Source organism: Apodemus sylvaticus, chromosome 15 (genome assembly GCF_947179515.1).
Source record: "Apodemus sylvaticus chromosome 15, mApoSyl1.1, whole genome shotgun sequence".
NCBI classification, from domain to species: domain Eukaryota; kingdom Metazoa; phylum Chordata; class Mammalia; order Rodentia; family Muridae; genus Apodemus; species Apodemus sylvaticus.
This window is the reverse complement of record NC_067486.1, coordinates 77946957-77958916: the sequence shown is the minus strand read 5'-3', so window position 1 is coordinate 77958916 and position 11960 is coordinate 77946957. Positions and strand designations below refer to the sequence as shown.

Here is an 11960-nt window from a genome sequence, read left to right as displayed (position 1 = left end):
CTTTAGGGGCTGGGACATCTCACCAGCCTTGATGAAAGTCTTTTAAAAGGGAAGGGTCCTGTGCTGTTTCTTGTATTGATCCATTCATTTAGGATTTTTACCCTCTCTGAACCCCAGTGTTCTCCCCTGGTTGGACTTTATAAGCTTTAAGTTTTCTTTCTAGTTTTCAGTGAGTGTCTGTACTACCACGTAGTAACTATCAAATGGGGGAGGGGAATCTGTGTTCTGCTCAACTATGATACAAATAAATTTATCATGAAAACTTTAAGCTATTTAGTAAGTTTATCATAAAATGAACTTTTTCTTTGTAACAGCAATGCTAGCTAAAAGTATAAGTCAGCAAAATCAATGTTTGAAGTAGATCTAGGAACATTAGCAATGTAACAGCCCTCTTCTCCTTGGTTCCCTCATGCCAACCATAGCTTACAGCATGTTGATTTTCATCTAGACCAGAGGGACATTTCTGTCCATCCGAAATACTTGGCCCCTTTCACCAGGTTCCCATGAAAAGTCTCACAGACTGGATGTCCTTGTTTATGAACACAGACATTCCCAAAATATATTTGTGGATTAGAAATAAGCACTACTCAGAAAACCCTTATATTCTCTAGTAGCTGTAGGGAACTGTGTTTGAAATAGTATTGACCCCAAAGCTTTGGAGTCTTCAAGATACTCTGTGTATTGAGGGCCTACCAGATGGGGACTTGTGGATAGAGCAGAACCTCCATCTATGGAATGCACAGTCTGGGCAGGGTGGAGATGGAGGTACGAGTGAGGTGCTGCTTACCTTAGGTGATGCTTGAAGGGACAGCCTTGAAGCTGAGGCTCCCTTCCTGACTCGGAGCTTTGAGCTTTGTTTCCATTGTTAATCTCTCTCTCTCTCTCTCTCTCTCTCTCTCTCTCTCTCTCTCTCTCTCTCTCTCTCTCTCTTTCTCCCTCCCTCCCTTTGTGTGTGTGTGTGTGTGTGTGTGTGTGTTTGAAGTAGAAACATTTTTTTAAAAAAAAAATGGCCTGTGGATCTAGCTCAGGAGTAGAATGGTTGTCTGGTATAAGTGAGGCCCTGGGTTTGATTCTTGGCATCATATACACAATGTGTGTGTGTGTGTGTGTGTGTGTGTGTGTGTGTGTGTGTGTGTGTGATTTATGGTGGTAGATACCCATGATCCCAGGAATTTGAGCAGCTGAAGCAGGGTTGCAAGTTCCAAGTCAGACCAGGAAACTAAACAAGGCCTTGTCTCAAAATAAAAATCACTGTGTTGTAGCTCTAGGAAAGAGCACTTTCCCAGCACATATGAGGCCGAGTCCTAGAGGGAAAGGAGCTTTGAAAGATCCTTGATTTTGTAGCCAGATAGAATGATATGCACCTGTAATCCCAGTAGATGCAAGATCCTGTTCAAGGCCATCTTCAACTACTGGACTTGTTTAAGGCCTTGTCAAAACAAAACATAAATTACTTTTCGTATATCTCTAATAAGCAGAACCTTCCTGTGCTCTAAACTGAAGCTCAGAAAGAGAGACAAGGACTGCGATCAGTCTTGACAGCCGTCATTATCCTTCTCCTGACAGTATCAGGTTTTATTTTCCTATCTGATATGGGAACTAGACTGGGACAGTTTTGAGGAGTGCTTGTATTCAGTTTTAGTTGGATTAGGACTCTTTTATCTGGACAGGACAGAAGCCAGGTCTCCCATGTCTTGATCAAACATTTGCTATAATTACCGGGAAAGAGTTAGGAAACTTTGATTTATTTGCATGAACAGCATGCTCTGGGTCCAAGGTTAGAACACTGACAAATCCTATCTAAAATATTGACTCAGAAAATGCCGTGTTTGGATAAAGGCGGACATAGTGTTTCAAGCCAGCTCTTCTGATTGCAATCATCAAGCTGCTCAAGTCAACCTTGAGGCCCCATGGCAGGGCTCCTCCTGGCAGCTCTCTGCCAATGCATCCTGGCTCTTGTTCCCCACAGAATGGGTCTGCTCCGACTTCTGGTGCTCTGCGCCCTGGCTGCGTGCTGCATGGCCCGCTCTCCCCCAGGCCCACCCCCGCCACCAAATCCCTTGTCACCTCTGCGTCCCCTGGGCTGTAACGACTCTCAAGTGCTGAAAGTTGCAGACTTCGCCCTGCACGACATCAACAGAGACCAAAAGGACGGCTATATGTTGAGTCTCAACAGAGTGCATGATGTTCGGGAACACTTCCAGGCAAGTGGCAGACTTTGGGGCAGCATTTGGACAGGCTGCAGGGACTAGCCGTATGTGTGTGTGTGTGTGTGTGTGTGGCAACTTAGGGCTACTTGTCAACAGGTATTTTCCAGTCTGTAAACACAATACTCTGCCATCATCAGCAGGTGCGCTATGACACTTGCTGTCCATAGGAATGGTGACAAGAGTGATCCTACTCTGTCACACATCTAGGTTTCAGGAGTGTAGACGAGCATGGGTCACACACTTGAGCTTGGGATGTCCCAGGAAGATGCTATTAGTCTAGTTGCCCTGAACTGTTTCATGTGGAATGCGGCATTTCTCCAACCCTATCACAGGAGGACATGGGATCTCTGTTCTACCTCACGCTGGATGTCTTAGAGACTGGCTGCCACGTGCTCAGCAGGAAGGCTCAGAAGGATTGCCACCCGAGGATATTCTATGAGTCGGTAAGTGCCTGTCCCAGGGGCCTGCTCAGTGTCTACCACCTGTTCAGGTTCATCTTCATTATCTCCCAGGCAGCAGGCCAGTGTGCCAATTCTAATACTGGAGACAGAGCCATGTTTAGTCAGGGCACGGAGGGTTCCTAAGATTGGGGTCTTGATGACTACACTTGAAAAGTTCCTCCCAAATTATTTTCTACCCTAAGATTCTTTGGCAGCTGAGCCAATGTTTATATTGAGAGAGAAAGACAGAGAGAGACAGAGAGAGAGAATGAATTCTGGTGTTTGAAGAAGGTAGATAGACAGCAGCAGTAATGGAGGACAGCTTGTTTTGTTTGAATGAATATCCATAAGAGGTTTTCAGACAGGCAGGCGGATGGCTTCCAGTGTGGGCACTGTCAGGGGCTTCCTGGGAATAAAACTAAATGGCCTCAGAATTCATCCTTTTTCCTTTTTATTTTTTTTTTAACAAAACTATTTTATTTTTCTATATGTATGGATGCCTTGTGTACATATATGTGTGTGAAGCGCATTCATGTAGTGCCCACAGAGGCCAGAAGGTGGTATAAGACTCCCCATCCTCCATCCCAGTCTCCACCTTCCAGAACTGCAGTTTCAGTGGGGTACTGAGAACCAGCTTGGGTTCTCCAGAAGAATAGCGAGGGCCTTAACCACTAAGCCATCTCTCCAGCCTTGAGCTCGGCCTTTCAAAATGGCCACTGGCAAGACTTGAAACCAGTGCAGTCAGTTTCCACCTGACTCTCACTGACTCTCCCATTCTCTGATGCATGGAAGATGCATGAAATCGTGGAAGATAAGGTGAGATCTTCAGCAGAAGAGCTGACCTCTGGTAATTATTTGACCAAACATGTCAACCTGCACTTGTTTAAAAAATGAAAACAGAAACAAATCATCTGTGTGACTTCTTGTTATAGTTGGTTTCGTGATACGGGCCACTCGTGGAGATATATATATGCTCCCTCAGGGGCACACAGGTTAGGAGTTTTTGTCACAGGTAATTTCAAACCTGTTTGTTCTGGGCGTGATTCGGAGTCCCCACTTCTCCCTGTGCTTGTCTCTGACCTTGCCACCTGTGAGTCCCTGGTGCCCATGTTCACTGGCATCGGGATGGAGTTGGGACATACCACGCTGACATACGTGGCCATGGAGCGTGGCCATGGAAAGTCAGTTCTGGTCCACTTCAGCACTTAGAACTTGGCAACCCACGCCAGAGTAAGTGGAGCCTGAGAAGGTAGCTGTGTCCCCGGAAAGCGTCAAAGAATCTGATGCTAAACGGGAGTTCTTCCCACCCCAAACACAGAACTGGATTTTAAGTTTCTCATTACATTAAGAAGACATTCTACGAGGGGGAGGGCCCGTGTTTGACCTTGTGGCTCTGGCAGCAGCACGGCAGCCCTCGACGGTGGCACGGCAGCCCATCGAGTATATTTGATTTTTGTTTTTTTCCAGGTTTATGGCCAGTGCAAAGCAATATTCCACATTAACAAGCCAAGAAGAGTTCTCTATTTACCTGCTTATAACTGTACACTTCGCCCAGGTAAACATCAAGAGGGTTTTATATATCTTGGCATCAAAAAATGAAAAGAGAATTTAACTAGGGCCTTTGACAAGTTGGCAAGCAATTTCTTCTCTCTTCCTCTGTATTAATCACAGCAGTGCATACTATTCCATCAGTGCCTTTCTAATGGCATTTACTGTGCAATCCTCCTCCCAGGGGACAGCCTTCCTAAATCACTGTCAAAAGCTCTGTCCTGCTCCAGACCCAAAATGTTCATTCTTCTGTGAGTGGCACAGTAGCAGCAGCTGGTCCCAGGATCCTTTCTGTCTGTCCCACTGTCATGACACCCTTCCAGCTGGCTGCAGTGTTGTCAGAACACACACTGCACTTTCCCGTGTCTGTACTTTTGAGCCCCTCCCTCTGCTGGCCTCTGTCACAAAACTCATTCTTTTTTTTTTTAAAAAAACATCCCCATGATGTTTTCAATGCTCTTTACCTCACGAAAGGAATGGTACTTTCCCAACGTAAATTGTTTTTACTTTGGCTAAAACACTCATAAAATGCAGGACAGAATATGCACAGCCTTGATTTATAGTCTTATATCTTCTATCTTATGAGAGGCATGTCTCTGTCCCCCAATTAAAGACTTCCTAATTTCTATCAAGTTTCAGAGGTCATTACCAATCCTGAATAACAGGCAAAACCAAGGCTGGAATGAATGGAAAGAATGGACCATTGAAATAAGTGTGAGCAACCCTCCCTCTGGAGCCTGCTTTTTACAAGAGAGGGTCTTGGAAAAGCGGGCCCATTGCAAGGGGACACTGGGAAATGTCTACGTAACAGCATGTGCTTCCTCACTGTGAAGACAGGGCCAGCCTGAAATCAATCTGGGGACTTCTGAAAATGGTGGCAGTGATCCCATAGGTGTCAGGAGTTGGTGACCAGGGAGGCACAGTGGCAAGCTGTGGGCACAGCTCCCCCCTCCTCTGCCATCTTCCGCCACCCCCAAACATTCTTTAGGGAAGACAATTGATTTTCTCTGAAAACACCCCATGGCAAATTCCCTGGCTGGATGATCACACATTTGCCCTGTCCAGCTCCTCCTGTCATGGTGTCATCCACTTGCTTTACAGGCCTCTACCATAGTCAGTCTGTGTTAGGCTTATTCTTGGTGCTGAGAACCAAGGCAGAGAAGTAACTCGTGGCAATAATGAAGTGCCAGGCTTTCAAAGACTCTTGTCTACAGGAGCAGTGACGAGAAAGGACCTGGAGCTTGGGAGGAGGACTAATGTGTCCACAGTTTTGGCGCAGGAATGCAATCCTGTCATCTTCCAAGTTCACACTTAACTGTGTAATCATGTTGGAAAAAAAAACCCTCATATTTTAAGCATATTTATAATTCCATGCTAGGCCACATTCTTTGCAACCTTTGATGCTGCATTGTCCACAGACTACTGGTTGGGCGTGCCCCACGTGGTTCTAAACAAAATTCCTATAGTAAATAAAGCCATCAGAGAACAAGGCTGTTTCATTTTGCTTTCTTTTGAATTACAAAAGGAATAGTGCTTAGAGGCTGGCTATTAGCTCAGGTGGTAGAGCGCCAAACATGTGTGGAGACCTACTTGGATGCTAGCGCCATAGAGGCCAAGCAGGACAGCACATGCCTACAGGCCCAGTCCCTGGCAAGAAGATCAGGAGTTAAATGTCCCTTTGATTACATAGGCCAGCCTGAGATACACGAGGCCTCATCTCAGGAAGGAAGGAAGGTAGGTAGGAAAGAAAGGAAAGAAGGAAGGAAGGAAAGACAGGAAATAAAAATAAAGCACCACTTCTGCTATCTGATTGCCAACAACTAAATGCTTTCTAAGAAAAATGTCTTTCTCATTGAATCCTTGCTAGTACTGAACATTATCATTTTAGTCCAGTCTTTGGCTTTGGTATAATTGTGTGATTATGAGTGTTATGAGGACTGAAAATTAATAATATTTATAAACTATTCTCATCAATAGTTTCTCAGAGAAAGATTCACACAATGTGCCCTGATTGCCCAAGCCCCATTGGCTTGTCAGACCCCAAAGTTCTGGAAGCTGCCACGGAATCACTTGCGAAGTTCAACAGTGAGAACCCCTCAAAACAGTACGAGCTCGTCAAAGTCACCAAGGCCAGGGGCCAGGTAAAGCTAAAATGCCCATGTCAGTTGCACAGACGTAGGTACAGGGTCTTAGGTTCGGGGGGCTGCCTCAGCATTCTGTCTGCTAGGACCTGAGACCCCTTCCCTACATCCCCCTCTCCAGGGGATCCACCATGCATTCAGCATGCTACAGCTGTTGCTACTCCTTGGAATTTGTAAAAGGAGCAGGTGACTTGACTTTCTTAAAGCAAGCGGAACATTCCTAGTTTCATGTGAGCTTGGGGTGAAATAGGTGCAGTATTTTTCTGATTTAATGTGGACCCTTCAGCAAGACAACTTTTGCTTCATTAAGGCCTGGGGTAGGTGTTGAACTTTATGAGTTGTGGAATGGGAGATTCATTTATATTTCAGTTGTGTAGATAGCTCTTGTATATAAGTAAAACTAAAAATAAATCTTTATTTAAAAAATAAGCAAGCCAAGAAAAATGCTTAGGGTACCCTTCACATCTTTAACAAGGAAAGGCACTGTTTTTTTTTTTCTTTTAATTTCATTTCATGTTCATTTGTATTTTGTCTATGTAAGGGTGTTAGATCCCCTTGAACTGGAGTTATGGACAGTTGTGGGTGGCAGGAATTGAACTCAAGTCCTCTGGAAGCACAGCCAGTACTCTTAACCACTGAGCCATCTCTCCAGCACTGATCCATGCTTTCTAAATAGCAGATTTACTGACATGGTCTCATGCCTGTGGGGACTTTAGGAACAGTGAACTTGGGTGTTGACAGTGCCTCAGAATCAGTTCTATACAAGGCCTGTTGTCAATCCTGAGTTTCCCCTGGGGTAAGCTTTTAATATCTTAACTCTTATTTCACAACAGTGGGTGGCTGGCCCTTTTTACTTTGTGGAATATTTAATCAAAGAGTCGTCGCCGTGTGACCAATCCCAGGCCAGCTGTTCGCTCCAGCCCTCTGACTCTGAGGTGAGTGTTCCCAACTGACTGTACAATCTATATGCATTCACAGGTCATCAATACTTGTTGGACGCACATTACACTAGGTGTGTCACAGATCATGTGATGCTTTTCCTTCACCCAAGCAGTTACACACTGGGCAGGTCTGGATGCAGCAGTAGGTGTGGCTTTCATTATCAATGTAATGTAATTGCAAAAAAAAAATCATGAGAGGACTTGGAATACAGCCTGGTGTTCCATTCTTTGTACCATCCTTCACAATTGAAAGGCTAAGTAAGATAAAGGTTGAGTCCCCCTAAACTATCAGAAATATACTGGGAATGTGAATCAGCATGGTGTGTTGGAATACAACTGGGCATAGGTACCTTTCCTTGTTTATTTATAATGGGGGTTTTATTGAGATACAGTTCACGTACAATAAGATTATCCTTTTCAAGTAGATAATCCTTTTTTTATTATATATTCACAGACCCGAACCACCATAACTACTTCATATTTTTTAATATTTTTTATTAGTTCTCAAAAGAAACCCCATCTCCATTAAGTCACCTCCCATGGTTTCCTGGAGAAGCTCCTAGAAACAGTGAATCTGATTTCTGTCTTAATAGCTCTGTCCATGTGGACACTTCATATAGATGGGACCATGCAGAGGATGGGGCAGAAGAGAACCAATGAACTCCGGCAGACTAGCCAATGAATGAGGTTGATGAAGCCCCCCCCCTACGCCCCCAGACCTGCTCTCTGTGCCCCACTCCATGCCAGTACCACAAGGTCTGCCAGGTTTGGTAGCTCATGAAGTTCTAGCTAGTGTGGCGTGTTCACCTGTTCTTGCTACAGGAGCCTGCAGTTTCTCTACAAGGTTCTCTTAGAACTTCTGAGCCATGGAGATAAAGAGAAAAGGGGAAGTGTGGGCCACCATTTTACACTTACAGATTTTCCCACCTTGAGAAATTTCTGGCATGGAGAAGGATGTAAAGTAATGTACAGACAACTTGCTTAGATGTATTTTGGTAAATGTTTATGGCTATACTTAAGAGCTATTTGAAATTTAATGCAGCATTTTTTTACAATAGTTCACTTATTCTTAAAAATGTTACACACTATGACTTTTCTATTGCTGTGGTAAGGAAATATGTAGTGTGGTGTATCTACCTGTTCTTGCCCACAGACGCCTACAGTTTCTCTAGAAGGTTCTCTTAGAGTTTCTGAGACATGGAGATGAAAAGAAAGAAGGGAAATCTGGGCCACCATTTTACTCAAGTAGATTTTCCCACCTGGAGAAATTTCTGGTCTTCATGTGACGGAGGAAACATATAGAAGATAGATTTTGAGGCATGCAGTTTCAGAGGGTTAGCATCCATGGCCATCATGGTGCCCAGCCTGGGAGCAGGCAAGCAGGTGCGGCACTGGGCCAGTTGCTGGCAGCTTCATCGTGATCCACAAGTAGGAAGCAGAGAGAGCCAACTGGGTTTTTAAAACCTCAAATCCCAATCCCAGTGATACATCTCGTCCAATGAGGCCCCTTCCCAACCAGTTCTACAACTGGGGACCAAGCATTCAAATATAGGAGGCTATAGAGCCACTCTCATTCAAAACACCACAGATGGATTTACTATAAAGTAGAAACTTAGAGATATATGAAAAGAAAGTTTCAGTGTTTTAAAAAATAGATTTAATCTATTTGTTTGACAAAAGAGACTTTATTAAATACAGAGGAATACTAAGTAGCCATTATAAAGATAATAATTGAAGGAAAAAAGACTATCAAATGTTATACAAATATTTTTACAATATATTGTTCAGTGACAAACTAGTTTTAAAATATCATTTGCACTATGATCATAGAGTTTAAAAGAAAAATATACATGCATAGGAAAAAGATTAGGAGAAAAGGATCAAAAGATTACAGTTAATGAGAATCATGCTTAGAATTATAGGTCATGGTCCTTTCTTTTGTTTGTGTAGTTCTAAATAGTAATTTATTACATTTATAATAAAAACCCCACAATTTTATTTTCAAGTAAAGACAGAAAATTAAGGAACTGAGAGTGGTTTTGCCCAAGAAGACAAAAATTCATTCAGAACACATTAAAGGCTGCTTCTAATTCGCCAAGGGCAGACCCAGGGCCAGGCAGTAGACAGCGTGTAGACATGGGGGGGGGGGGGGAACCTTCCTAAAAGCCACTGTTCCCATCGCAAGAAGCATGCTGGACTTGGTTGTTTTTAGATAATTTACACGGACCTGGCTGGGAGCCCGCCCTTTCCCAAGGCAGGAACAGACAAGCCAGGCACAGCTATGCACCTACGAAAGAACGGGAGGAGCTTGCAGGAACAGAAAAGCACTGCATAGCGATGCATCTACACAAGCGGAAAGGGAGGGGCTTGCATCTCTGCTCACCAGTAACTTAATACTCCCATGATGCCTTTCTTTCTTTTAGCCCGTTGGCCTTTGCCGTGGTTCTCTGATCCAAAGCCCTCTGATGGAAGTTCCTCAGCCTGGACTCTCAAAAAAGTCGGTCACTGTGACTTGTGAGTTTTTCGAATCCCAGGTATTTATCTTTTCAAAAAAAATATTATCATTGTGCATTTGTAAGCGTATTGAGCACATGTGCCATGGCTCGCATGTGGAGTCAGAGGACAACATGGTATAGTTTGGTCTTTCCTTCCATCTTTTCATGGGGTCTGGGGAGTTGAACTCAGGTCGCTGAGCTTGCAAGAACATGATATTCCCTGTTGAGCGCTACCATTCTAACCCCTCCCCCGTGTTTTTCAATGTAATTGGGTGATGTATTTCTAGGTGTCTATTTCCCAACCTCTTTTGGCTTTTCCCAAGATTCAGAATTCCTTTAATTAGGCTACACAAACCCACACGTATCCTACTGTTCTAGTTCCAGTACAGCCCTTCAGAATAAGGGAGAACACTCTTGCACAGTGTAAGCCTTCAAGATGCTAAATCCAGTGTCTCCAAGAAGCCTCTCTCACATCAGAGAGAATCGCTTCTGTGAGAATGTTCGTTCTCTCTCTACAAACACTGAGTACTTACTGTGGGGTAGCCTGATCCAGTCAGACAGGCTGTCTGGGCTTCCTCCCTGCTCTGTCCCTATAAGCTCTGGGTCTTGGTACCCTCATCACCTGCCTGTTCTGATGTCTAAGGCAGACCAGTGAGAAGACTCGGATGAAGGGTACTATCCTGGGTGTGGCAGGACACAAACAGTAAAAGAGCCCACCTGCTGCCACTCGCTGAGGACCCTGAATACATCCTTTAGGCCCTCTAAACCATTGCTCTGAAATGAAAGACCTCAGGTCCAGCTTCTGCACGTCTTAGTTCTAGTTGGCCCTTACTTGTTTGGCTGTTGACCTTTTTATTAGGAGGCCTATTCCTGAGCCCAGTGGTTCTCAACCACAGGTGGCAACACAGGGGTAGCCTAAGACTATTGGAAAACACAGATATTTACATTATCATTCATAAGAATAGTGAGATTATGAAAATAATTTCATGGTTGAGGGTCACTACAACATGAACTGTTTCAAAGGGTCGCAGCATTAGGAAGGTTGAGAAACACTGATGTAGCTGGTTTCTCTAAACATTCAGAAATGCTCCAAAGATAAGTGTAGTAGACCATGCCTGTAATCCCAGCATGCAGGAGACAAGGATGGAGGTGATGAGTTTGAGCCTGGGCTATCTTAAGACCATGTTACAAACATGCAGTCACAAAACAGCTTTGCCTGGTGTGGGTGATGGAAGGGTATTCCCTGTAGAATTCTGCATTTAAAAACATTGTTATTTCAGGCTCAGGTCCCTGGACATGAGAACCCTGCTGTTTCCCAGGGCTCTAAGGAACTCCCTAAGAAAAACACAGCCCCTACCAGCTCCCCCTCTGTAACTGCGCCAAGAGGATTTATCCAACACCTCCCTGACCTGGATGTTGAGAAGCCTGACAACTCCAAGGGAGAGAAGCCTGAGGAAGCCTTCCCTGTGCAGCTGGATCTAACCACAAATCCCCAGGGGGACACACTGGATGTTTCCTTCCTGTACCTGGAGCCTGGGGAAAAGAAGCTGGTGGTATTGCCTTTCCCTGGAAAGGAACAGCGCTCCGCGGAGTGCCCAGGGCCGGAAAAGGAGAGTAACACTATGATTCTCCCTCCATGAGACTCACTAACAGGGTTCTGTAGTGGGATGGCCCCAAGCACTAGATGGGAGGTGGTGGGAACTGGGAAGGACACAGACGATCAAATGTAGACCGGCTAATAAAGTGTGTCCTTTGGATGCTTCTTGATCTCAACATGTTGACTGGAAATGAAAATGAGACCAAATCCCCATTCTGTACTACACTGGTTGGGTTCTGTATGCCTGGCAGCATCCTGTATAAACTGCCCAGACTCCAACTACCTTGTCTTTCCTCTTTCCCTTTTTAAATCCTTTTAACATCTTTACTCATGCAGAACTGCCGTAATAGACATAAACCAGAATGGCTATAACATAACTAGAAGATTTAATCTAATGGGTCTGTTGTAATTGGAAGCTTACTGTTGTCACAAATGTTCTTTCTGTAGTTTGTGGCTATGATTTCAGACTCTAGTAACTTTGTCTCTTTTATGACAAAAGGACAATGTTCTTAGATGAGGGACTATAGATATCCTCCAGCTTTCTTTTTAAAAATTATTTAAACATTTTTTTCATACAGTATATTTTTT

General features: G+C 44.2%; 1 protein-coding gene across 1 annotated transcript; it reads left to right on the top strand.

The window, feature by feature from the left end:
* The first annotated feature begins 1907 nt into the window (after positions 1 to 1907).
* Fetub (fetuin B) lies at positions 1908 to 11504 on the top strand. The gene is made up of 7 exons (XM_052158672.1): positions 1908 to 2204; positions 2543 to 2653; positions 4118 to 4205; positions 6176 to 6339; positions 7173 to 7274; positions 9704 to 9814; positions 11056 to 11504. The coding sequence occupies exons 1-7, from the start codon at positions 1911 to 1913 to the stop codon at positions 11413 to 11415; spliced, it is 1230 nt and encodes a 409-aa protein (XP_052014632.1). The 5' UTR covers positions 1908 to 1910; the 3' UTR covers positions 11416 to 11504.
* The last annotated feature ends 456 nt before the right edge of the window (positions 11505 to 11960 follow it).

What these genes read in the sequence shown, in the direction of transcription:
- Fetub (XM_052158672.1), top strand. Translation starts at nt 1,911, where the DNA reads ATGGCAGGGCTCCTCCTGGCAGCTCTCTGCCAATGCATCCTGGCTCTT. An exon ending in CGAGGATATTCTATGAGTCG is followed by an intron (nt 2,654 to 4,117) that starts GTAAGTGCCTGT and finishes GTTTTTTTCCAG; the next exon opens with GTTTATGGCCAGTGCAAAGC. An exon ending in TCCAGCCCTCTGACTCTGAG is followed by an intron (nt 7,275 to 9,703) that starts GTGAGTGTTCCC and finishes TCTTTCTTTTAG; the next exon opens with CCCGTTGGCCTTTGCCGTGG.